The 26,761-nt window shown below is 39.4% G+C and overlaps 1 protein-coding gene across 3 annotated transcripts in view; it reads right to left on the minus strand.

Annotated features, from left to right (window-relative positions):
* Window positions 1–7,501: 7,501 nt before the first annotated feature.
* The window catches only part of LOC119488674 (E3 ubiquitin-protein ligase rnf213-alpha-like), a 53,393-nt gene continuing 34,133 nt past the window's right edge, over window positions 7,502–26,761 (minus strand). For all 3 annotated transcript variants that reach the window (XM_037770521.1, XM_037770522.1, XM_037770523.1), the window contains 27 exons: window positions 25,876–25,996; window positions 25,515–25,615; window positions 25,226–25,405; window positions 24,578–24,723; window positions 23,188–23,290; window positions 22,823–22,937; window positions 21,863–22,070; window positions 21,584–21,774; window positions 20,956–21,078; window positions 20,157–20,267; window positions 18,476–18,718; window positions 18,120–18,207; window positions 17,161–17,195; window positions 16,942–17,045; window positions 15,916–16,060; window positions 15,551–15,725; window positions 15,316–15,404; window positions 14,712–14,963; window positions 13,050–13,179; window positions 12,767–12,844; window positions 12,482–12,662; window positions 12,011–12,215; window positions 11,650–11,727; window positions 10,458–10,655; window positions 9,816–9,905; window positions 9,397–9,575; window positions 7,502–7,918 (listed from right to left, as the gene is read on the minus strand). In XM_037770521.1, the coding sequence (XP_037626449.1) occupies window positions 7,762–7,918; window positions 9,397–9,575; window positions 9,816–9,905; window positions 10,458–10,655; window positions 11,650–11,727; window positions 12,011–12,215; window positions 12,482–12,662; window positions 12,767–12,844; window positions 13,050–13,179; window positions 14,712–14,963; window positions 15,316–15,404; window positions 15,551–15,725; window positions 15,916–16,060; window positions 16,942–17,045; window positions 17,161–17,195; window positions 18,120–18,207; window positions 18,476–18,718; window positions 20,157–20,267; window positions 20,956–21,078; window positions 21,584–21,774; window positions 21,863–22,070; window positions 22,823–22,937; window positions 23,188–23,290; window positions 24,578–24,723; window positions 25,226–25,405; window positions 25,515–25,615; window positions 25,876–25,996 (3,826 nt within the window). In that variant the 3' untranslated portion in view covers window positions 7,502–7,761. The remainder of the gene's footprint in view (window positions 7,919–9,396; window positions 9,576–9,815; window positions 9,906–10,457; window positions 10,656–11,649; window positions 11,728–12,010; window positions 12,216–12,481; window positions 12,663–12,766; window positions 12,845–13,049; window positions 13,180–14,711; window positions 14,964–15,315; window positions 15,405–15,550; window positions 15,726–15,915; window positions 16,061–16,941; window positions 17,046–17,160; window positions 17,196–18,119; window positions 18,208–18,475; window positions 18,719–20,156; window positions 20,268–20,955; window positions 21,079–21,583; window positions 21,775–21,862; window positions 22,071–22,822; window positions 22,938–23,187; window positions 23,291–24,577; window positions 24,724–25,225; window positions 25,406–25,514; window positions 25,616–25,875; window positions 25,997–26,761) is intronic.

The raw sequence follows: 26,761 nt of genomic DNA on the forward strand, positions 1-26,761 counted from the left end.
CCATCCCTATAACAATATAACTGCACCATTAAATAAGTTAATTTCATAAATAATTACATTTATACATATAAATGAACTCAATCCGATAGAAACATAAATGAAACATATACAATATTAATATATTATAATATATTCTTTAATATAATATCTATAATCATGTAATAATAATAATTGGCATTGTTTTTACGTTATGTTACAATATGTTAAATATTAAAAACTGGTCATATTTTTATGATATCAGTATAGACTTTTAAGTATACTTGTCAGTACGTGCCAAGTATACTTGAGTAGGCTACACTTTTAAGTATATCTCCGATGAGTAGGCCTACAAAAAAGTAAACTGAAAGTATACACTCTTTACTTTATTTTAAGTTCAAAAGAAGTATACTAATAGAACACATGAATAAACTTCATTTTGGTGAGGGTAATTGCTTTCAGTCAGTAAGTAGTGCTGTTCCAATTAGTGATGTGTCGGTTGCGAACGAGTGAGCGTGTAAAATTATGGTATTCTGGAAATTAGAATGTTTAGTATAAATATATTGAATAATTTAAGTGATATATGTGCACACATACTAATAATAGGTCAAAACAGTGCTAAATTTGGCTGAATTATAAAAGGCAGAAGTGGCAAAAATGAAGAGCCGTTTGGGAGCCGAAAGAACCGGCTCTTCTTGGTGAGCTCAGCCAAATGATCTGGCTGTTTTTAATTGTTTCTAACTAACTAGCTACCTAACTTAGCTAACGTTAACTATAACCCACCAACAGCTCATAGGTTAGCTAGCGAGCTGTAGCTACGTCAGAGACCGCTCATGAAGGTGCTCCAGGCTAAACAGCTAACAGTAACAATAACTTGATTTGTTGTTTTGTTTATTTGTCAAAACAGGGAAAAGAAATCCAACAAGGGGCAAGCAAAGAAATCAAAAGTATAAAGGCAGAGGTTCAGGTAGGTAACAATTTACAGAATCCAAGGTTTCAGGTAACAGACAACAGGTTTAAAGAAGCTAGGAAGCACAGGTAAGAAGTACATGACAACTGGCAGGGTGTGGAAAAGGGATGGTTATAAACTGCAGGGCTGATGAAGGGAAGTGGAAACAGGTGTGTAGGTGGTAGGGGATGTCAGGTTACAAGGACTGGCAAGAGAGTCTGAGGGCAACTAAATCCAAGTTCACATTACACAACTCTCAATGTCGTCAGATCGTTGTACTGTTCACACTACACAACTTGCTGTCTTGTAATCGTGAGTCTTTAATCGTCTTTAGTCGTCTTTAGTCGTCGTGGTTTTCACACTTGATGACTGACAGGAGACAAGGGGTCACACACTACTAGGTCTTTCACCAGGAGAAGTCCCAGATGAGGTTGACACATTGCTGATGTTGTTGTTGGCACAACACAAAATTGTTCACAAAATAGCCTGTTTCCACCGGTTTCTATAATCTTTTTTAATATTTCTTCTTATAGGTGCAACAACAACAACAACCAACCGTGTTGCCAGTGCAATACATATAGTAAGCTCCTATTGTTACAGGCGACCCCCCTCCCCCAGGGTTCTTCTCAACCCGTGTTTCGCACTCTCATTGGTTGTAGCCAATGGTCCAGGTCGAACAGGTCCAGATATTTAGCATGCTAGATAACTGGAATGTGTCTGCGAGGCATTGGCAAGCATCGGTGAGCCTCTCGCCAACCGACTAGAAAGTCCTCATGACACTTGTCCAGAGGCTCTCCAGGTCTGCCAGGTGTCTGTCACAGGTGCTATTACTAGCTAGTTAGCCATATGAACCTAATTTTGTACAAGGGATTTTTAATCTCCCCACGTATGATGCCCTAGCGCCATAAACTCATTTGAAAATAGTGTTCACAAAAGCTTGCTATTTGATAAGGTAGCCTCGGTGTGTTCTTCCTAGCGGTAAATACTGTACCTCATTTTGCCTTTTTACCATATTCAAAAGTTATAACAGCAGTTCTCAATATTAACTATGATTTGGGATAGGAGGGAGAGGGAAATAAATAGTTTATTCAATTATATAATCTTATTTTTCATTCATTTCATCAAATCTTTTTTTCTCATGTATTTAAAAAAATTACATGTAGGAGAGCTTTATAAATAAATAAAGCTCTCCTACGAGCACTGAATTTTACATGACACAACTGTCATTGTATCCCAAAACAAAGGAGATGTTTTCGCCTTCAGTTAGTTTCGCTTTCGTTAGCTTGATTGACAAATGGTTCATCCAATCACCTGCCAATTCGTTTTTGAAAGTGCCTGCCCTTTTCCAAACAGTTTCCAATGATGGCTTCTCAGATGGTTCTGTGAAACAAACCATCCGACAGGGTCAGGTTACAGTTACGGTTGCATATCACCTTTTGCGGTTGCTTCGAAAATGACACGGTTTCTTTTTGTCTTATTTGTGCAGGTTTAGTGGCCACAAAAAACGCGCAATCCTGTTGTAAATGTGCCCCTGAATCTCTACCGGCTGTCAGGCTAGTGCACCTGGGGTGACTGTGACCACCGAGCTCTGAGCTCCATGTGCACGGTGAGAATGTGTGTGGAATCTCCCTTTGGTGATAAATACAGTATCACAGATAAAACAGTGCAGACACTAAAACAAGTGCTGTCATCTCAATTCAAGGGATAAAAATATGCCTTTGAAGAAACAGCATTTCTGTGAGATGAATGGAGAGGGAGAGAGAGAGAGAGAGATGTTTTTCCAGGCAGGCTGGGATTAGATGCGGTTCCATAAATATGTTGGGCAGCTTGGTATACTTTGTGCCCAGTGGTAAAAATAAGCCTTCTTCCCGAGGGAAGTGATGACGTGTGCAGCCTGCCTGCATCATCAGCCACAAGTCGGCTTCATCCTCATACTGAAAGAGGCAGAGAGATAAAGTGTGGGGGGAGCATCAGTGATCACCATGGCAACACATGCAGTGTGACGCAGGTAAAAGGAATAGAAAGGAAGAGACGTAGTGATTGGCTGGCGACTGCAGTGGTTTGTGTGTGGAAGAGATGTGTGGGTGGTAAAGAAGAGGAGGAGGACTCAATAGCCCAGCACTGAGATTAGCCCCCACACCCCCAACACACACACACACACACACACACACACACACACACACACAGTCAAAGCCTGTTAGCACGGTCAACAATTCAGCCTAGCAATGAAGATGATATGATTTAGCACGCTCCTTGAGCACTGACTTCAGAGGCAGTGGAAAATAGTGTTTTTTTTCTCCCTCACAAATGCCATCTTGGATATTATGCATGCATTTTGGGAGGAAAATATTCCTCGCCTTCCCCCCACATGAACTCAACGCATCCTGCTGTTTCATTTCAGTGCCATTAAAATAGACCTTTTGGCAATTCAGCTGCTTTGGCAAAGCCTCAGATCTGAATTTAATTAAGTTTCAAAGGTTGTTCTGCCCTGTAGTCTTCTTCTTTACTGCAGTTATTTCCAGTTGTCCTGTTCTATCTCTCCCAGACACCTTTTACAAACCTTCCTGTTTTGTTTTATTTTATAGGATGACGAATGTTACATTTGTATCTCCCAAATTTGCTATAAATATGCAGAATGGGTTTTAAAGCTATGATACATACAATACATTCAAACTACACACTGAGTGAAGTTATTCATCTTGTCATTTGTTGGCAGACAGTGAAAATGTCATCCTGCAATCTGGTATTGTAAATACAAATCCAGTATGTACAGAAATGATAAGTTAGATGGCATGGACATCTCGGACTGGACTAAATGCAGACAACGGAGGCAAAGTTGGATTGGAAAAAAACATTCTTTACTTGGTCTAATGGCAAACAAAAGGTTGGCAACAATAGATCAGTCCAAACAAGCCACAGTACCAAGACGACTAAGGGTGCAGGCAAGTGGTCAGTGTGGCTGAGACGGGTAGACAAGGCACAGCAATTGTTGGCGCACTATGGCTGGTAAGCGACAGAGACCAACTGGCAAGGGAAAGGTACTGACTGAGGGCTAATACTGGGCTGCACTAGGGGAAATAGGGAACAGCTTTAGGTGATGGTGGAGGCAGGAAGGCCCTCTAGTGACAGCTGCTGGACGAGTTGGGGAATGGCAGAATCTGAAAAGACAGGACCGATAGAATGAATGAAAATGGCATTATAGTAATTTCTGGAACTGGAGGCAGGCCACCAGCCTCATGTCATAAGTGAGATGTGTTGAAAGATGACGAGGGCATTGTACTTTAGCTTTGGCTATAAAGTCATTCCTGTTTTATCAGCAGACCTGGCAGCTTTAGGGCTCTTGGGCATAGACACACACACATACCTCTCTCTCCCCTGCACCTGTATCTTTTGATGTATGTTGATAAATATGAGTGGACAGCGACAACCATTTCCTTTGACCTCATTTTTAACAGGTTTAACGTCACAGTTGACTTTTCCTAAGTCCTTATGAATTCTCCCTCACATCTTTCCTTGACGTTTTCCATCGAGGTCGAGGAAAAGTGGTAGGAAAAGACATTAGGTCATGATTTTTTTACTTTTTAACCGCAGCTCATGTGTGCGTACATCCAGGCAAAAAATACTCAGGAGCAAGACAGAAAACATAAAAGGAGGTCTGCACACTGTTAGGCTCCAAATGGTTTATTTCTCTTTCTCTGGTAAGGCAATGCTTCAATCTGTAAAGATCATCTTCAGGCAAACGTGAAAGAGAAAATAAGCATTTCTTGAAGAGGCAACAATCAGCTTAAATCATTATTACCTGCTGGACAGCAAACAGCAGGGAAAAACAAAATACTAAAAGATGGTGATCACAGTACTCCAAAACATAGAAACGCCAGAATATATATATACAGTATATATACTGGGGGAAAAGTGTTCGTAAACTTGTGTTTGGTGGATTATTTCTCAGTTGTAACCATGCTAATTAGCATTGTATTTTACACCGTTGGAAAGCCTGTTTATTTACCTTCACAATGATGTCCAACTTGTAAGGATATCCGTTTACCATTGACGGAGCATTTTGGCAAAAAATGTTTGGGCACTACCCACATAATCAGCTGTGCTGCTCATCCCACAAATGCATGATCCCTACAAGTTGGACATCATTGTGAAGGTAAATAAACAGGCTTTCCAACGGTGTAAAATACAATGCTAATTAGTATTGTAACAACAGAGAAATAATCCACCAAACACAAGTTTCTGAACTTTTTTCCCCAGTTTATATACATACAGAATACAATGTTAAATATATAGTAACAGAACCTGAAATACACATGGTGGTCATTTGATAAGAAGGTGGTACAGAAATTACAAGTGTAGTTATCAATACATTTACAGACAGTTGCCTGTAAGGATTAAAGCCTTTGTTTTGGAGTTAAATTAACTTAAGTCATTATCACCTCACTTGATTACTGCCTCTACAAGAAATGCCTGTTTTCTCTTTCACATTTGCCTGAGTAAGGTCTTTACAGATCAAAGCATTGCCTTACAAGAGAGAGAAAGAAATAAACCATTTGGAGCTTAACAGTGTGCAGACCTTCTTTTGTTCCCTAGCATGTCAAGTAGTATCATAAATACCATTATTACTCCAATTACTGTTTTTACTTGCTATTTAACTATAAAGTGTTTTAGATTTATCAATATTGCCACCTAGTGGTTACCACTGAGGATGTCAGTGTGTAATAGAAGTGTATCTGAAGGTTGTAGAACCTCATTACAACTTTGCAAGAACATTTTGTATCACAAATCACATTGTATTATCCAAAAACAGTTTTCCATCAGTAGATACACTGGAATGAGGTTTTTGTTTTTGTTTTTTTGTCAACTTGTCTCCTCAGGTAGTTTTCATTGTAAAGAAACTGCCCAGCCCAACTTCTGTTGCATGAATATTATTTTTTAAATTGCTCTTTATGTTTGTGACGTTCTGTAGTTCGTCTGCTGCGTCGTACGGTCTGATAACGACAGGTGGACCAGTAGATTGGCAGTCGGTTTGGGACGAGAATTCAGTCCCTGAAAATCAACACTTTTGTTAAAGCATTTGTAAGACATCACATTATGATCATTAGGATATCCAGAAAAAAAAGATTCTCATATTCTTAAGTCTGAAATGGATAAGTCCAACGTGTGTCATGTTGGTTGGGTTTCATTTTATTTTTGTAACTAAAGACGATGTTGTAATTTATTTACATGAGACAATGAGAATAAAACAACTTTTGTTAAAGCGGTTGAATTTATTTAGAACAGTGTTTCTGCCTGCTATTTGTTCTGTTAGTCAAAACTATGTGGATACGGCTACACTCACCCACTTCTCTTGGATGAATGTGTCCTTTAAATTATATGGTGATTATAATTCTTGATTAATGTCCAGGATTAGCTAATGGAGGGTTTTTAAATCTATAACAAAAAAAGCAGAATTGGAATGAATATAAGGAGGTTTACGTGGATGATGCGTTGTATAATAAGGAAAACAGTTAAAATCTCATGGAAAAGTTCCAAATGTAACCTCACATTTTTCAGCAAATTTGCAATCGCGTACATAAAGGAGTTCATTTCTTGAATCGGACCAAGCTAGTCTTTTTTTGTTTTTGGTCTTTAAAGTTTTGAAAAATATTATCATGTAAACCTGATGAAAAGTTGAACTAGATTACCAAATCCTCATCTGACTGTTCACAATCATTTATCACACAATACAAAAACAATTATGGAAAAACTGGACCAGCAGGTCAATACTTTCTTTCTTGGATCAAACTGGAATTAAAAGTTGCTTTCATTAAATTTAGTGACCATAATATCTTAACCCCCCAAAAATAAATTTAAACTCGAAACAATATCAGTATGAATTGATTTATTGATTAGTTGCACAAATGTAATCATTTCCAATTTAATCATTAAGAAAATAGAACATTTACTGCTTGTAGATGTACAGTTGTAAAAGATGACTTGCTTTACATAAAATCGTCTGTTGGCCAGTACGTAAGCAGATTTTGGACATCCCTGTGAGATCTGGAGCTTGTAACACATTATTTATTATTAAAGAGTTCAGACATGTTTTGTTTCCCATTTCCTGATTTAGATTTTCTGAAACTAGAAGAGAAGAGTACAAGCATATCCAGGCTTCAAACATCCCTGTTGTCACTCATGGGTGACGTCACAGACTATGACCATGATTTTCTAGAGTCTATAATCCCAAACATGATCTAACAACAACATAAATCAGATAAATCAAACAAACACTGTCTAATCAATTCCAAGCAAACTGCCAACTATATGTACTAAAATGCTTAAGAAAAATAAAATGCAAAATGTGACGTATCATATTTGTTCTATACTACTTTATTGTACCACCATTACCCTAATTATCATATTCTGGTGGTCAATAGTAAAATACATTTTAGCTCAAAAATGTAAAAAGCAATCATGAAAAAGATAATATAAAACAGTTGCACAGTATATGATTGTCAACGTCACAACATTTTCTTGAGTAGATCCTGATATTTTCTTCAAATGAGCCTTCAAATGATTTCTAATATTGTAACAAAAGGCAGTAAATGAACAGCTGGCTCATGATAACACTAAACAAACTGTATATTCAAGGCTGTGTTTACTCAAGTTCAATCAGTTTTGTTATGCTTCATTGTCTTTAAGAGTCTTAAGGTCATTCTGTTAGTCTTTCATACATAATCATCTCAGAAAAATCAATAAAAACACAAACAAATAAAAGAAAAAAAGTCAAATCTAACCTCATTCATTTCGAATATGTATAATCAGCAATTAACCTGAATCTGAAGTCATCCCGTTCATCCCTCCATCATCCAGTCCTGTTTGGCTGTGATGGCACATTTCCAGGTCTCCACAATCTGAGACATCAGCAGATTTTCAGGAAACTTTTCCTCCACATAAGGAGGCACCTCCACTTGTTTACGGTCCATGTAGGCACACACCGTCTCTTTCACACTGACAAGAAGAAAAAGGTGTGGATGATGAGGACCATGTTTGCATACAGGAACCAGAACCCTTCAGCACCAGCGTCATGGTAGTTTTTCTTAACGGCATCCTTTTTGTTTATGTTTTTCATTACTGTACATTAACTGTCGACTGGCCAGGGTTGTGATTGACAGCAGCCGACCACAGAGAACATATTACCAAAAATCCAAAGGTTTTCTCTCTGGTTCATAGCTTTAAGACAAAACAGTTCAAGTTTATAAACATTAATTGAACAAAAAATCGTTTTGAGGGGCTTATTTCTTTAATCTATTAAAGGGGCTAAAGGCGAGATTGGGAGCATTTCTATTGCCTCCGCACGGCTCTCAACATGGCGACAGCTGAGCTGGCGGCTCGCAGCTAATGGTGCTAGCAGCGCTAACAGTGAAAATAAGGGCGACACTGCTGACAGAGATAACAGTGTTAACCTGGGGTGGAACCGGAGGGTGAGTGCTACGCTTCGCAACAACACCGTCAGCCAGGATGGCGTTATCAGCTGTAACCACCATATGAGAGCAGTGCATGTGAGCTAGCCAGTGGGGCACGCTCACATACATGAACATGCATTAAAAGCATGTGTGGTCGGCCCAGCTATGGGCACGGAAAAGCTCGGATTACAAGACACACAGAGGGAGAGCGACTTCATTCTCTGCTCAGGTAGACATTACTCCTCTATTGCTCCTGGCTATATGTCCAGGCTGTACCCAGCCTCTTGACAAATACAGGACAGGCTCCCTTCACAACAAGTACTTAAGAAAACGGGTGGATGTTTCACAAAGTGTGCATACTTAAAATTCCACACTTTCAACCCCTTAACATACAGTCCCCCGACCTCCTTTACCCTTTAGCTGCTTTTAGTTTGTTATAATCAACTATCTGTTTGATAGTATCACATATAAATTCTGTATCAGCATGTTGCTGGCTATAGTAAAGAGTTAATAGTAAAAGTCGCTGCCCTGATCGGTTCACACAGCCACGTCCGTATTTTTGAGGAGGTCATATGGTGTGACATCAATACAACCACTGCAGATATCACTCCGTGTGTTATATTATAAAACTGCTCAGATATTTGCTAAAATGCAGACACAAGATGATCACAAGCAACGGGACACATTACACCTTCTGGTGTTAAAAGACAAAACAGTGAAGTCTGAGCACCTCCTTGTTGCTGAAACACACAAGGTAAATATGATGTTTAGGATTTTCTTTGAACTGTTGCGGTCGGGGAAGCGCTACCACAGTCATAGGGCCAGAACGGAGAGGCTACAGAGGAGCTACTTCCCTCAGGCCATCCGAATCCTGAACGAGGACCCAAGACTTCATGTTTTATATAGCTGCATCTTTCCAAATAATAATGATATATTTTAGATGTCTCTTGCACAAAATGCAGCCTGAGAGATCTTTGGGGAGCAACTGCATTAACAAGGAAAGATTTAGTTTAACAGGTTTACCTCCAGGATGGTTTGTAGTCGTCGGTGGCCCTCAGGCGGCCCAGACTCAACAGGAGGAACTCGTGCATCTCAAGCAGCCACTGGTCCACGTTTCCCATGGACATGAAGCCTTTCAGCTCAATCTTGTCTTCCTCTGTCAGTGCTTTCAGGTACTCAGCTGGATACCTCAAAAAAGGCTCCTTTTTATAGAAACATGGAGGGAGGTATTTCACATATGTGTTAAATTACCTTGTATATTCTGAGTAAATGTTTTGTTTTAAGTACACACTGAAATGAGCCAAAAAATAAATGGATGAATCACTGAAAATATTATTTAGACAAAACCGGTAATAGCATAAAGTTTTCTTTAGTAATTTTCTATTCAGTGCTCTTGTTTTACATTTAACTAGCCCTCAAAATGCTGCAAAGGCAACACTTACCGTCTTGAGACGCAGCATGTTTTCAGATTTAAGGGAGGAGAGGAGTTGCCAGAGAGAAACACAATGTCTGAGGTTGCATCTGCCCAGAGCCTGAAGAAACAACACAGCAGAGTAAACAGTCTGTTCCATACAGTTAGAGAGAAAAGAAATGAGCTTATACCTACAGTATATTTTCTTTGGTTTTGGGGTTTTAAGGATATAATTAAGATTTATTTTTAGGAGACTATTTTACTTGTGTTTATTTGGACGATTGATATAATTTATTAATGGTAATAAATATATTCTTTATAGTTTAAAATGTCCTTATATTTGTGTAGATGGGGAACTACATAACTTGGTGCACAGTGCCTGTAGTGTTAGTAATTGTTAGGTAAGTGATTAATTACTTTACTCACGACCAGAAAGTAGTTATGCTGCATAAAAGGATAGCTTCACAATTTTCATCGTCTTAAAACAAGAACACTGAAGCAGATTTTGCTTGCTGTCAACAGTCCTGTTTATATAAGCCAATAAGAGACCTCTTCCTAATGTGCTTACAATGTAAGTGATGGGGGCCAGTTTACACTGACAAAAAATAACTGTCCCTCATCTTTAGGAAACCTAAACAGTCACTCCAGACAAAGAGGCTGCGTATGCACCAACCTGCAATATGTGACGATCGATGTGGTCTGCCATCTTCAGGATGTCCTGGAGGTAAGTGACCAGCGACATCATTGGATCACCACCAGTCATTGAGAGGAAACCCAGGAGCAGCTCCGTGATCTTGAGCGCCTCACATACCTCGCTGTAGGAGTCCAGCTTTCTGGAAAAGGCGTTCCATGCCAGAGAGGGCAGGGTGTCCTGAACGAACAACAAAGTATGAATGAAGCCTGAAGCCATAATCTAAAATCATTGTAATCAATGTACATCACAACTGTCAAACTTCATAGTTTAAACTGACTGAATGTTTGAACGTTTCACTTTCACTTTACAATCAGCTGATCGTTCGTTTTCACAATGGCCGGTCACATTTTGACTGTACAACTGTAGTAGTTTAAAGCCCAACCATGATGTTTTTTCCTAAACCTAACTAAGGGGTTCTGTTGCCTAATCCTAAGCAAGTGTTTTTGTTTAATTCACAACATTAAGCACTAGTTTACTGTGAGCAAAAAGTGATGCAGCGGGATCGTTATGCATGTGTTTACATGCGACTGAAAAGTGACACTAGGGATCTGACAAAGAGTCAGTATGTGACGAGTTGAGATGAGAACGTGTTGGATTAATACTTATGGGGTCATTTATCAAGCCAAAATATCAACAATTCTCTGGTTTCCGCTCGTCACATGAGAGGATTGACTGCCCTTCTGTTTTATATCATTGTAAATTGAATATCTGAATATATTCAGCAACTGGATTGCCAACTTCTTGCCTCGAATTTGTTCAGAAACATATTTTGGCAGCCTGTTGAGGTGAAATAACTGAAAGTTTACTTGCATATTTCCCCTGTTTCCAAACGGGGGGCAGGAAATGCATCGTGTGCATAGTTGTGGGTGTTTTAGGAGCGTCGAGGATGCATACATGAGAATTGGAAGGATCCTTGACATTGGAATAGTCCTTCAATGGGATTTCATTACGTAGCATCCTTGAAAAGTTAATGCTGGTTCCGATAGAAAGGTGTCAGAACATCGCAGCTTGTTGCGTATGGGACTGTGTAGCCGCAGACCGGTCAGGGTGCCCATGCTGTCCTAATGTTATGGCTGATCGATGTATTTGTGTTTTTGACTAGGTAGATGTGAGATGAAACACATTTAGGGGAAATCTAACTGTATAATGTAATATGTTGCCATTAATTTACCTGATGCACTTTTCCTTTAACAGCTTTGAAAATGGTTTCATAGTCTCTCTCTTGTGTGTTGACCAGAGTGGGAATCCCCTAAAATAAAGCACAACACGAAGTGACTTTAGTGAAGCACAGAAATAATACTGTAAAATAAGTAAGGCAACACAGAGCAGATACAATGACAAAAAAGTTAAATACGATGTTACAATTTGCTTGGTGAAAATGTCTTACAGTGTTGTTAACCAACACAATGAATACGATCTAGGTTTATACAAAACATTATGAACAAACCAAGTCAAAAGGACTGGTTAAGCTTGTGTGTGTCCATTTATGGTCTTGCCATTTGCTTTAACCAATCCAGGCAGTGTGGACTCACTGTGCGAGTGATGAGGGGTTTTCCCTGCAGGAAGCGGTTGAGGATCTGCTGCTGGATCCTGGGCAGGTCATATTGTGATATCGTCTCTTGGCCACGTTCCAAGCTGTACTGGCAGTTGGATAAAACTAGAGGAAGCAGGTCCTTGTCCAGTTCATAGCGGATCACATGCTGCTCCATTAGCTCTGCCACACTCACCTTGTAACTGCTGCAGACATCACAATGACATCAAATATTAACTTTTTAGTCCAGGATTGACATTTCTTTATCCAACTGCAACAGGACAAATAATGACATCAACCAAAACCTCTTTCAATATTCATATTGTTTTTAGACAGACAAAATTGTGAACCTGTCCTTTAAGGTACAATGACAAAGCAGCATTGTTAAAACAGCATTTTGAAACATTAAACTGAAGCATTCTTGTCTTTGTTGGACGACAAACTTTTTTGTAGCTCCATGTATGTATTGTACCTGCTGTCCTCTCCGGTGTGTCTATCCACAGCGTTCACCAGCTCATTGTGCAGTGCCACCATGTAACTGACCAGCCCTGTGGCACACAGGCCCGGACCCTGCCGCCGGGGCAGGAGGTACTCCAGGTCGCTGTTCAGGTTCAAATTCTCGCTGCAAAATTCATCCGGGATCTTCAGCTCACCTGTAGGTTGGAGAGGACAAGGAAAGATGAAAATGCACTCATTGTGACTGCCTCCACCTGTAAATATTTAAGGATACAAAGATTTGGATGAGTATTTTACTTACTGCTGGTTACAGACACTCTGAGCAGATTCCATGTTTTCAGGAAGATGTCAATGTGTTTCTCATACCATTTCCTCCTTTCTGAATCAAGACATGTTGACAATATTTACATAGTTTGTATGACAAAAGATGGATCAAAGAAAAGAAAAATCTGAGTGTGTAAAATGTCATCTATTGTTTGTTCTATGCCTCCCCATCACTAAAGAGTCAGTCCATTAGGTTTTAGTCATTTTGAGAACAAACAAGGCTTAGGAATAGTCATTGCTCGGAGATATCGCAGTTGTACCTGTTTGCTTCTCGATGAACTCTCCGATGGAGCCCACTATCTGGTCAGTTGCATTCTGGAATTTTCTCACCAAGTGTTTCTGCAGGATTAGGATGTCTGGAAGGAGCTTAATCTGCCGAAATTCTCTCTCCTGAAAAAGAAAAACACAAATTAAACGGCTGATAATCATGCCTCATAACCATATGCTGCATATATAAAGGCATTAAGATAATTGACTGTAATACTTCTTTGGCCCATTTATAATTTTGCTGATCAAAACAAATTACTAGCTGTCAAGATGAAGAAGTAATTCTTCCTTTTATTGAAACTTTTAAGAGATTGTTATTCTGATTTCTTTTTTGGAAGATTACTGGGACAGTAAGTCAATTTTTTCACTCACACATTTCAATCACCCAGATGATAATAAAATAAATTATGGCTGTCAATTGATTAAAATATTTAATCACAATTAATGGCATGATTGTCCATAATTAATCTTGATTTATCGCACATTTTTTATCTGTTCAAAATGTACCTTAAAGGGAGATTTGTGAAGTATTTAATACTCTTATCAACATGGGAGTGGTCAAATATGCAGCTTTATGCAAATGTATGTATATATATATTATTTGAAATCAATTAACAACACAAAACAATGACAAAAGAAACCCTCACAGGTACTGCATTTAGCATAAAAAATATGCTCAAATCATAACATTGCAAACTCAAGGCCAACAGGCAACAACAGCTGTCAGTGTGTCAGTGTGCTGACTTGACTATGACTTACCCCAAACTGCATGTGATTATCATGAAGTGGGCATGTCTGTAAAGGGGAGACTCGTGGGTACCCATAGAACCCATTTTCATTCACATATCTTGAGGTCAGAGGTCAAAGGACCCCTTTGAAAATGGCCATGCCAGTTTTACCTTGCCAAAATTTAGTGCAAGTTTGGAGTGTTATTTAACCTCCTTCATGACAAACTAATATGATGGTTTCCTTAAGTTTTTTCTAGTTTCATAGGATGCCAGTATCTTCACTCTAGCTTTAAAACTGAGCCCGCTACAGCCTCCGAAAGATTAATTGCATTAATGTGTTTAAGAAATTAGTGGCATTAAAATTAATTTGCGTTAATGTGTTATTATTGCGTTAACTTTGACAGCCCTAAAATAAATATAATTGTATTGTTCATTACTTCTCAAAATTGTTTTGGAAAGTATTGTGAGTAATGGAGATAAGAATGTACAATGTATCCTAACGGTGGTGGAGCTGTTATAGTTAGAGGGGTGTATCCCCTCAGGAGCAAGAATGTACTCATCAAATGTCACGGCAAATTAATACTTTTGAATTATAAGATATCTTCTGGGCATGGTTAACATTTGGTCTAAAGGTTGAATAAAAGAAAATCTCATGGAGTGTCCAAAATGCAAAGAAATCATCCTCTGAATGTGTACAGTTACTCAAATTAATCCACCAATTGTATTTTAATGTTGTGTAGAAGTGGAGACTTTGAATTTCTGGTGGCCATAGATCAAAGGTGAGGAGGCCAAAAATATAATTATGAATCGTCCTACAACAAATTTCATAACAATGTGGCTAGAGGCTGTCAAGATTTCTTGCTCTGCACCAAACTGGGGAATTCAAAGCCATTTTGTCACAAAGCTTTACATCTAACAGACATTCACCTTCTGCAGGAACCTCCAGAGAAGAGGCAGCTCCTCCTTTTGGTCATGCTGCTCCACAATGTGTGTGAGGCTGAGCAATGACAACCGCTCCCTGCAGCTCCACACCGCCGAGCTGTGGACCTGAGAGCCCTGCGGCAGCGACGTCAGAAAGGTACAATCATCACCGAAGGTCGTCCTCATGATAAAGTTGGAGGACACACGTGTGTCAGTCCTGATGCTGCCCTTTGCTTCTTGCAGGAGATGATCAAGATCCTAGATGCAAAATATTGGTAGTAGTAGAAGGAGAGTTTACTGCAGCAATAGAAAAATGTGTATTGTGCAAAAGAAAACCATGAAAATATCAGCATATAATACATATGCAATACATGATGAGAATATAAAGAGAATTAGTTCATTACAATTAAACATAACAATTAGATAATTAAAATAAAAGTAGCTTATAACAAACAACAGTATTCCCATATTGACATTGATGACTGTGTAGATGGCCATGTATTATATGTATGAGTCAAACTGCCCATTGTCAAATATAATAAAAGCTTCATCATCACTCATAAAAGGAAAAAAAAACAATGTAAAATGGTAAAAAGGTAAAAAGCCATACCCTCAACTGAGGCGTCATAATATCTGCAGCTACAGTAGTCTCCCAGGTGTTTCTGGATGCTTTGGTTGTTAGGTAAGGATCAATACCAGCTAGTCAAAATCAAACAGAAGATATTGTGTAAAATACATCATATACTGTTATGTTCACAATATGTAAACATTTAAGACACATTAGATGTGGTAATGTGCAGCTAACAAAATAGTTACAGTCAGTGACTGACTGGTGGTGGGCTTACAGGGACTGGCCTGCACTAGCTCCTGCAGGGATCTGAGCACCAGGTGGACAGTTGTAATAGTGTCGTCAGCTCCTTTTCCCAGTGCCTCTGACAGCTGATCCAGATCCTTAAATATATGTAGACTGAGAAACGAACAAACATCATCCACAGGTGGCTGGATGATGTCATGGACAAACTAGAGGAGCAGAGAGTGGGGGACAACGTCGTAGTCAGATTCAAAAGAACAGGCAAAATTATTAGTGCTTTATATCTATTTTGCAGAGCTCATTATCTGCATAGAATCATCTGATTTCTCAGCTACACACAATGTCAACTCTGAAATAATGTTGATATCTCATTTTGAGAGTAATTCATCATCTGCTCACCTGGGACTTCTCTGAGGCTCCCAGCCACATGGCCAAATGTGTAACCAGCCTGACCAAAGTGAAGGGACTCAGAGACATGTTTTTGGTGTCTGGGTTGTTTCTTTGCTCAGGATCTCCTAGGATGTGGCCAGGCTTTGTGCGATCCCTAAAACAACAGATTACAGCATCAGTCAGTTAGTAGTCTGGGGGAGATGTTTAAATGTTACTGTACAGGATATTTGGGATTACAACTACATTCAAAATGGGTTTAACAAAGGAGTCACAGATTATCATCCGAGTGTTGCTACTCTCAAATTAATGATAAATAATTTAATTTTGTTCAATATAAAACAGTTTTCTTAATATCGAAGTCTGGAGTATTTTTGGAGTAATCACATGATATTGGAAATGTTGTAACTTCCGTGGTTCCAATAAATCCCCATAAAATGGGCAACTGGCGATGTACTAGATATTTGTCTACTTAAAGGAACAGTGTGTAAAATTTCTAGGGATCTATTAACAGACATGGAATAGAATATATTTCTAACTATGTTTTCATTAGTGTATAATCACATGAAACTAAGAATTGTTGTGTTTTCGTTAGCTTAGAATGAACCCTTCATATCTACATAGGGAGCAGGTCCTCTTCACGGAGTCCACCATGTTGCTCCTCCATGTTTCTACAGTAGCCCAAAACGAACAAACCAAACACTGGCTCTGGAGAGAGACTTTTGCATTTTTAAGTTACCTGAACTGTAGTTCTCTGACACGCAACCACACCACTACATACCGCCAAATCCTACACACTGTATCTTTAAACAGACAAACAACTGTGTATAACATATAAATCTTGTGTTCAACAAAACAATCCATTTGAATTTCAAAACATTACATTTGCATGTAGTTTGCTGATACTTTAACAACTATAAAACAAAACTGAAACTGAGTCTTTGTGGCCTTGCTTTTTTACACACCCACAAAATATCTAAATGAATGATCCCTCCTTATATTATACCCTACCCAAAATTCCTGTTTAATGACACTCACTTATGCAACTCAATTCGTTCGAATCCTGGTAAGGCTACATGATTGTCCCCTCCAACCTCCAGTTTACACTCCAGACATTGACCTCTCTCCGTGGGCAGGCCACACTGCAGTGGAACACAGCAGATCAGATCATTTTCTACTCTACTGTATATTTTTATCACTTCATGTCTGTAATCAATGTGGAAATAAATTAACTGGAACTGCATAAAAGTAGCTTACCTCATCAACGCAGCATGGATGCCCTTTTGGACACTCTGTGAAAAACAATCAACCAATTAAAATAGCCTTAAAGCTGCAGTGGGTAGAAATGGAGCAAATATGATTATAAAAAGTATTTTTTATAAAACGGTCACTATATCCTGACAGTAGTGCATGAGACAGGTAATCTGAAAGATATCATGTGCCTCTGTGTCCTCAGGTGCTTCTAATGGCATCTGCAAGAATTCACAGACTGGAAGGAAACAACCAATCAGAGCTGAGCTGGAGTCTTGCCGTCCAGCTGCCGTCTGTCAATCACTCGCGAACTTTGACCACGGTCAAACTAGGCAGCACTGATCAAATATGAATCAATATTCTGTTACTGTAATGACTATTTCTCTCCTCAAATGTTTTCAGAAAGATCTTTACTGTTTAGCTGTAAAATGACAAAGTCTGGGACCCGGCAGCCATGTTGAGATCAGTTGAGGAAATACCAAGCACCGCCCACCAGCCAGAGCACAGCTAATAGGAACGCTCAATAGGAACGCTCTCTCTCTGAAATGACCTGTGATTGGTCAAAGTCTCCCATCACAGGCTAGATTTTTTAAAGCCTGATAACAGAGCCATGAGGAGGTGCAGAAGTCTAGTTATCTCTCAGAACACTTGAATTACAATATGCTGAAAGGTTATTATGGAGTTTTTGCCCAATGATACCAAAAATATTCTGCCTACTGAAGCTTTAAATCACCTGGATTATTGAGACAGAAGATAAACTAAACAAAACAATTAGTAGGTGGGATTATGTGACTCCTTACACATCCGATATGATGATGCAAACTCAGAGCAATAAAGATTATTTGAGGACTTTCAAACTTCTGTTATAGAAAATTGTTTATTTGAGAAATTGTTTGAGAAGACCAAACTGCAAAAATTAATTATAAATTAAAATTGTGGTTTATATATGAATGATTCATACATACCATACCAAGTGAGCGTCAGAGAGTTTTGCTGTATGGCTGCTTGGGCAACAGCTAACATGTCATCAGGCATTGTGGGTATAAATGCTGCCTGTTAAATAAATTAAAAAGTAATAGTTGGCATGAAAATAACATGAAAGTAATCATCAGTTATTATTAAGTAATTTAAAGAGCTTTTCTTTACAACTATTCTGTCACAACAATCTGTCTTGAAATAAAAATCCCCATCCACTGATGTTGAACACTCCCAACACAGGACTATGTAAGGCACATTAAAGTTGTAAAATTGACAGCCGTCTGTCATTTGACACCAAGGAGATTTGCAATCATCTAAAAAGGCAGATATGACACATGTTTACCTGCATATTTTCAGGAGACAGACCAAGTTGCTTGAGTGGCATCACCAGGTGATGAGTCCTAGTGAGCAGCACAGCTGCCAGATGGATGGTCAGCTCGATGATATTGTTGACCATTATAGTATGACCAGGGTTCATTGCCAGCGCTCCCAACCTGTTGTGAACCAAGGCTGAGGCGAAATCCCTTACTTCTCTTTGATGTAGATACTCTGAGCCCTGGATGAGCTCTTCAAATGCTTGGCATAGCTTCGGGGAAGATATAAGAAGACACACAGTGGCAATAAGCAAGATTTTTATAGCACCATTATAAAACATGTGGTTGCAAATCAAAAGCACAACTCGGCAAAGTTCCAAGAAAAGAAGTGGTCAAAACAATGTACATTTCTGCACCATAGAGAGCATGTTTTCAGTGAAAAGTTATTCATTGTTTTACCTCCAGATTTGTTCATTATTTACATTTTTGTGACATCTTGATACCTTTTTTAGGGAAGTCCACTGATTTTACACGTTAAATCAGTGTTTTTGTCAGTGGAGTACTCCTCAGCTAGTGAAAACTATTGTATTTCTGCTGTGGCTCTGGAGTTTAAATGTCTGACAAAATAATGCTAATGACGTCATCAGGCATTATGAGGGTTATAAATCTTTTCTGATTTTAGACTGTGTTACAGAAAACTGTTGGAATGACATATTTCCCTAATGTGCAGCCACTTCCCTCCTCAAAGGCACCCACATCGACAAGTGGAAGACCTTACTGCAGCCACAAGGCCCACTGGCTTCCCACACTTTGAACAAAACTGATTGTGCTCTGCCATGCTAAGAGCGTTGCTGTCTGGAGGTGTCCGGGAGATCTGATCTACGAGTTTTTGGATGACGTACAGAATATGTTCATCTTTCCTGTGGAGGGATTGAACAGGCAGCAAACAAAAATGTTTAACTTGCTTTAAGTAGCAAATGAGGCAGTGTCTTTCACAAGGGATTAATTGAACCCCTGATTGTTCTTTACTCATAGTCACATTTTCTATTATGTCTATTTGTGAACAAAGAATCTAATCCAATAAACAATCAAAATCTATGTCATGTTTTCCTGAATGAGATCAGCCCCTGTTCAACTCTTGGTTGCGTAATATTGTGATGTGAATGGGCGGATTAACTGGGGGAAAGTGTGGTGTGACTGGGCTGGTTAACTGAATCGACAAGAGGTGTGCCTGATTGCGGGCGCGAGATACTCGGATTTGAGAGACACAAGGCAGTTGAAACAGGGGAGTCGAGGTTGGAGCATCTGTTTTACGGCGGCTCGGCACTCTGCGGGAGGGAGGGTGTCGTTCGTAGCTGTTTAGAGGTGCCGGCGATGAAGACAGACAGAGTAGCGGGTTAGTTGTTCCAGTGTGAGGAGGGGAGGTTTATTGCCTCCTGTAGATAGTCAGGGCCGGGCCATAGAGGGTGCAGTAGCCGCCATCGCTCCCCGTGCTGACCCGACACCCAGCACCCACCATCGCTCGTGCTCGTAATAAAGATTGACTGTATTTTGTATATATTTGTATTCTGTGGTTATTTGAAGGTTCTGACTTGGTGGCAGTGTTTTCCTGCCACATCTGAACGAAACTCATACTTATTACAATATTATCTAAGATGTGTAATATATTATTCTGTGTCTACAAAAGGTGTATCTTATCACTCTTTTTACCTCAGGGGTCGGATGAAGTCCTGTATTTGCAGATCTGTACAGAGTAGTAACCTCTCGGAAAAGCGCCAGGAGAATGAACATTGTTCGATTCCTTGGTGGCGCGGTGCATTTCTACATCAATGGAAAACAAATAAAGATAAATTAGTGAGTATCTACTATTCAGACTGAACAAGCATTTGGTCCCAATACCAACTATGGTAATGAAACAGATCTCAAGTTTTCGCTCTTTAACTATTTCGTTTTGGACTTTTAGATCTTTATTTTCTCCATTCCAGGAAGTTGTTTTCCATTCTTTATCGTACAGTGTGAAAATTTGTGCAGTCCATCACAGTGAACATCAAGTCACTCAACTTATTTTTGGTCAACATTACATCATTGCATGGTGATGCTTTTTAAGTGCAAACTGATTATAAAAGTCTGTACTGGACCTTTCCATTTAGACTTCACTCTGACTGATACAACTAAACCAAGCTTCAAGACTGGGAGTTTATTTTCCTACAATACAGAAACTAATGGAAACCATGAATGTCTGGAATGGTAAAAACAAAATAAAGTACATTTCCTAGTACACGGTAGCAGTGTTTATTTAATGGAAATAATTACCTGTGATGTAAAGCAGATGTGATTTGTAGTAAAAAGGCTAAAAGATTCAAAATCACTGACATGCCATGCATCATATGCATTATATTTAACATAAACTAGCCATATAGTATGCAGGTTAAAAATAGATATTCTTTTCCTTGTGTCAAAACACTGCAAGATGTACAGGAATCGGTCAAAGATATGAAAGAGAGTGTACCTCACAGATGTTTTCTATCTGCTGAACATCACTGTCTACTACTGCCTTGGCAACTGCATCCCTCACCGCCTTGTATTCCTCTCCATACACAAGATACTGGTCCATCTGGCCTCCGTCTTCATTCTGGTCACACCATGAAAGGAGTTAGAGGGGCAAAAACAATAATGCAATGTATCCAAATATATGGATATTAAACTTAAACTTTATTAGAATCGTCATATACTGTACATACAGGAACATACATGAAATTTGACCTCTGCATTTAACCCATCTTAAGTATTTTAGGAGCAATGGGCTCGCTCAAGGACACCTCGACATGTAGACAGTAGGAGCCAGTGATTGAACCGCCAATCTTTTGGTTAAAGGACAACCCCCTCTACCCACTGAGCTACAGCTACAAATTAATTTGAGATGTCCTGGTGGCTCCCTGGTCCAGGAATAGTCTAATAACTGCGATAAATTTGACTCCATGGTTTGTTTCCATGATTTAGTAAATGAAGACCTGCAAATGATGATATCAAATGATAGTGTGCTGCTGATGATTAGCTCCACTGGCTGCACCATGTAATAATTGTGACATGTTTACATACATTTTTTAGAGTATATTTGCTAATGAATGGTGGTGTACCTGCTGATGGATCTCTGTAGGGAAAAGCCAGCGGAAATTTGGTTGTTTCACCTGCATCTGGACGGACTCGACACCCTGCCATTCGCTGAGCTTGCGAATCAGGTAAACACGGTACCAATCGTTCCCACTTTCCTCACAGAACTTAATCACCATGTTCAGGAAATCTTCTGCTCCATCTGGGAAATTGTTGCCTGTAACAGCAATGTGGTCCATCAGACTCTTAATTTTTTTTATTGCTAACCAATGCAAACTGTCAGCAGTAGTGAAGTCATCTCTTACCAGACAGATTGTCACTGAGGAGCTGGGCAGCCATGGTGAGGGACAGACGCAACCGTGCAATGTGCTGCAGATGCTGAACAGACACTGTTGCTGGAATAGAAGTGACTTTGGCCAAATAGAAGTGCAGGAATTGTGTTTCATCATTGTAAAATGGCTTCAGCTCTTCAGCCGTGTCGCCTTCCTGAGGCATTTTCTCCCACATGGAGTCCTGCAAAGAAAAGATGCTAAAGTTAAGTGTCACTTCAACTGACCCCTATCAGCAATGAGCAGAAACTGAAACAACAATTTGTGGTACAGCTGCCATCCAGAGCCAGAGGGTTGTATTGTAAAGGACAGAGGGTGTCATATCCTGTACAGATTGTAAAACTCCCTGAGACAAATTTGTGATTTGTGATATTGAGCTATACAAATAAAATTGACATGACTTGAAATCCAAACTCCTTCAGAACCCTTCCTGTCCCACTCAGATACTAGAGGGTATCCTGTAACTGTACTGCTTTAAATAATGAGCCTGAATAAAACACCTCCTGTAGACTTACACTACCCTGACATTGCACATAAACCTGCACTTAATCCAACACAAAAGACCCCTGCTCCTTTGTTGATTCTATTGGTGTAAACTGAGTCCCAGAGAAACTCGAGTCAAAATTACAGAAATCACATTAGACCCCCAACATCTGGCCTCACCACACAAATAGTTGGCCCTTCTGCCACTGAAATGCCCAGTAAAAAGGTTCAAAGACCAAATAGTAATCCATGGGAAGTGTAACGTCCTGCTGGAGAAATAATTTGGTTTTGGGAGGTCACACTCTCACAGCAACACAGTTTTTGTGCTGCTTCATAAGTATCTCATAATAATATAATATTCAGTGAAATCTTCTTTCCATTTTTATTGGTACATTTCTACACTATTAAACATGATAAAACAGTAGTTATATGTTTGTTTAAATTATGTTTTACCTCCATGCAGTTGATGTACAAGGCATAAAGCTCTGCTTTATCCCTGTCATCCACAAATCTGCTTTCTTCAACAGATGACAAATGCTGCTGCAAATATTCCTGGATTTCATCAAAGCTGAAACACAGTTACGGTCATCATACACATGGTACAATGCGGAAGAGCTTCGCACGTTGAAGTAGAGGCGCTTAAAACGAGTCAGACATTTTCTCACAACCAAATCCTTCAATGTGATTAAAGCAGCAATGCTGTCAAAACTCCTCCTCGGTGTTGCTGACAGAGCTGACATTTATATCTACCAGACAGCTCATCATTTAAATTCAGATGTTGAATGGTAACATTACAGAGATTCATTTAGTTTACCTACCTGAACTTCAGCAGCAGCTTGAGGATAACAGATCGCACGACTGGGTTTTTATCTGGGGACTCGTCAAAAGGCGACAGATCTTTGGTGTGAATCTGTTCATGTTCTGGTTTGAAAGATCAAAATGAACAAAATGTGAAAAAGAGAGGATAAAATATATAAAAAAGATAAGTTATGATTGTCAAAAAAAACACAACATATATAATTTTTTTTATTAAAGCTGGGGTAGGCAACGTATCTGTTGGGACCCACCATTACCAAATGGTGACAAAGTGACAAAGACAATGAACTACGCTTCTCAGGATCCTTGAGTCATGCACCCATTGAGAATCTCCAACCATGGACTCAGCTCAGTAGCCATTGGCTGAGGACTCAGCTCAGTAGCCATTGGCCACTGTAGCATTCACACATACGTGTGAAATTCACCCAGGACAAAACCAAAGGACAATCCTTTGTTCTTTCTCTTTCTTCACCCTCTCCTCACCTCTGCTGACCTGCGAGAGGTGAGCTGCTGCTCTTCCTCCAGACCAGAAGCTGTAGAAGTAGCTCTGCTCTGATCTATGGCCTGTTAGGAAACAGACAGAAATACAAGGAACCTCTAAGGCAGAAGACGCGAGAGCCTGCCTTTTTACCAACTAACTTCAAGCAACAACCGCAAGGAAGTTGGCACCAAGCTATCAAGCCGCTGGGAATAAAGTATTGGAGCAACCAGCTTCCTCCAATCTGCACAACTTGATTTGAGCACAGCAAAGACAACATCTTTGACTTGGAACCACAACGTCAGCACATGGAATTACCAACCTTTTCTCCCATGGATTGGTAACGTACTAGGCTTTGGTTATTGGTCCCTGATTCCAGGGTGGTGCCTCGCTTATTATTAATGTTTATTTATCATTTTTATTAATACTAATAATTCTATTGATATTATTAATTAATTTGCTAATAACCAAACCTGTTCCTACCAAATCCCTACATATCCAACCGCAAAAAAAATCCACGACTCAATAAGGGAGCGTTAGGGGAGAGGAGGACATCCTCTACAACCGTATCCAACTACCTCAGGTCTCATTCACATGTAAAAAAACACGCACAATATCATAATAAATGTAAACAACTAACATGACTATTGTAAGTACTCATGTTAGTATTTGGGAAATTCGCCTGCCTAGCCACTCCGATGATGAATGAAATAATTAGGCGGGCTTATTAAAGGCCTGCGACAGCCACAATACAAGATTGTTTTCTTTTTTTTGTCAGAGCATTTGATTTATTGATTGCTGTCGAGATGTAATGAGAATTTCAACAAATATAAAAAAAAATGGTGAAGGTGAAGAAAACAAAAAGGAAACAATATTTCATGTAATGTTGCTTTGAGCTCTACAGTAAGTGGTACCTGTCTCAACCATCAGGTAGGACAACAGGTGGTTGATGACAGGTTTCTCTGGTGGCGTGTTGTCCTTGAAGCACACAGTGGAGAGCAGATCAATGAAGAAACCATTGCAACGCTGCCTGAATTCGGCATGTTTCTTAATAGAGTCCCTGCAGATTCACAAAAATCAAATGCAACATAAAAATTAAAAGTGATGACGTTTTATCAGTATTTATTAGAAAAGTTCCAAATGTGGCTAAGATTAGCCAACTGAGTCCCCAAATATTACTCTGTCAGATGACTTTCTTGCTTCAGTTTGTATGCCACTGTACTGTCTACACATACGGGATAAGTGTATGCACAATAGGAAATCACTGAGTGATATCTGTCACACTGCTCAGTGTCCAAGCGCACACATATTTCTTACATGGCGGGCGGCTCATTAAGCAGCTGCTAAGCACTGTACAGTGCAAAAAAGGCTCCTGTGCACTTAATAACAACAGTGGTGCAGTGGGTAAAAGCCAAGAATAAAGTTCATAATAGCTTACATCACTTTAACAGTCGAACCCTACGAGCTCTGCGTTGGCTATTCTGTAACTGATCCTGGATCCAGAGAAGAATATGGCTTTTTACAGGTGTTAAATGGTACATGAAATATTTAAAACATCTCACCTGATATCTTCAGAGACATGTGGCTGAAAGTCATTTGGTAACTGCTGCCTGCAATTGGGACAGGAAGTCCGTCCTGCATCAAGGCTTGCCTTGATGCATGTTAAGCAGTAGATGTGATGGCAAGGCAGCCCCACAGGATCCTGAGGCTCCCTCATGCACACCGCACACTGAAGTCCAAACCTTTATGAAAATGAAACCAACATCAATCAGATTCAGTGAAGTGCAGCAAAAGAACATTTTTCACTATTTCATTAAAAATAACTGAACTGTCAAATTAACAAGCCCTTACCTGAAAATGTGATCACTTGCCCCCTGCTTACAGGACTTTAGTACTTTAATCACAGCTTGAAAAGCCTTCATTGATCTTACATTGGAGTTTCCCTCCAGAACCTTAGAAAGAGGTGAAAAACATTGGATATTAATAAATCAATAGCCATAATGGTGATTTTTCAGTTTTTTCAGTTGGCTGAACGTCATGTAAAATACACCACAGTAATGTGGCAACATGTGCCAACAGCATGAGGACCGTCATGAAACACCAAAATTCTCCTCAATTGAAATGGGTTAAAAAAAGGACCTCCATCACATTTGATGGAGGCCACACTGCTTAATGTTTTGGAGAATATATTGGTCAACAAAAATCTACTCACCCTGCTTAAGGTTTGAATGTGTTTCAGGACCAGTGTTCTGAGCTGATTCTCGTCATTATGGAAACCCAGTAACATGTGTTCCACAAACAATGAGAGGATGTAGATGCGCTTCCAGCCATTACTTTAAAATATTACAGACCATAATCACAGTTAGTTTGTTGTAGATATACAGATTCACCCCAGGAATTGGTAAGCAGAGATGGTAAGCACTAGATGATGGTTTAAGTAATCAATTCACTCATTATACATGGTTATTGCAATGTGAAACAGCACCACTACTTGATTTCCCTGAAGCCTAACGGGTTTAATATTGTATTTCATAACATTTTCATAATTTCTTATGACTTTAGCAGAAGAGCTCATTATTTCAGGCGTGAGGGGGCTGCCTCCATTATAAATTCTGCCTCTGTCCTGCTTTTCCTATTCTGCCTCCATCCCTCCCTTCAGCCAAATTCTGACTTTCACAGCCACCGGCATTGCCATTCTCCATCAATCCCAGCCAAGACGCACAGCAGTTCATGAAATAGTCACAAAATGTAATGTATTGATTTGTGTACATAGACACAAATTTCGAATTTTTTTCGTGATGTCAGCACAAAATCAATTCATATGTAATCCACGTAATTGTGAACCGGGAAGTATAAAGAGCAGCGAACGCTGTGTAGGGAGGAGGTCAGGGTGGATGGGTGGGTCAAAAAACACAGGACTTTTGCCCAGGAGGCCGCTGTTTGTGTCCCGTGTGAAACAAAAAGTCAACGTTGATTTATTTGTCATGTAATTTCCGTACCTAAATTATAGCACTTCCTGTATTATTTTGACTCAAACCACGATTTTTTTCTGAAACCTAACTAAGTAGTTTTGTTGCCTAAGCCTAACAAAGTAGATT

This window comes from Sebastes umbrosus, chromosome 5, assembly GCF_015220745.1.
Source record: "Sebastes umbrosus isolate fSebUmb1 chromosome 5, fSebUmb1.pri, whole genome shotgun sequence".
Classification (NCBI taxonomy): Eukaryota; Metazoa; Chordata; class Actinopteri; order Perciformes; family Sebastidae; genus Sebastes; species Sebastes umbrosus.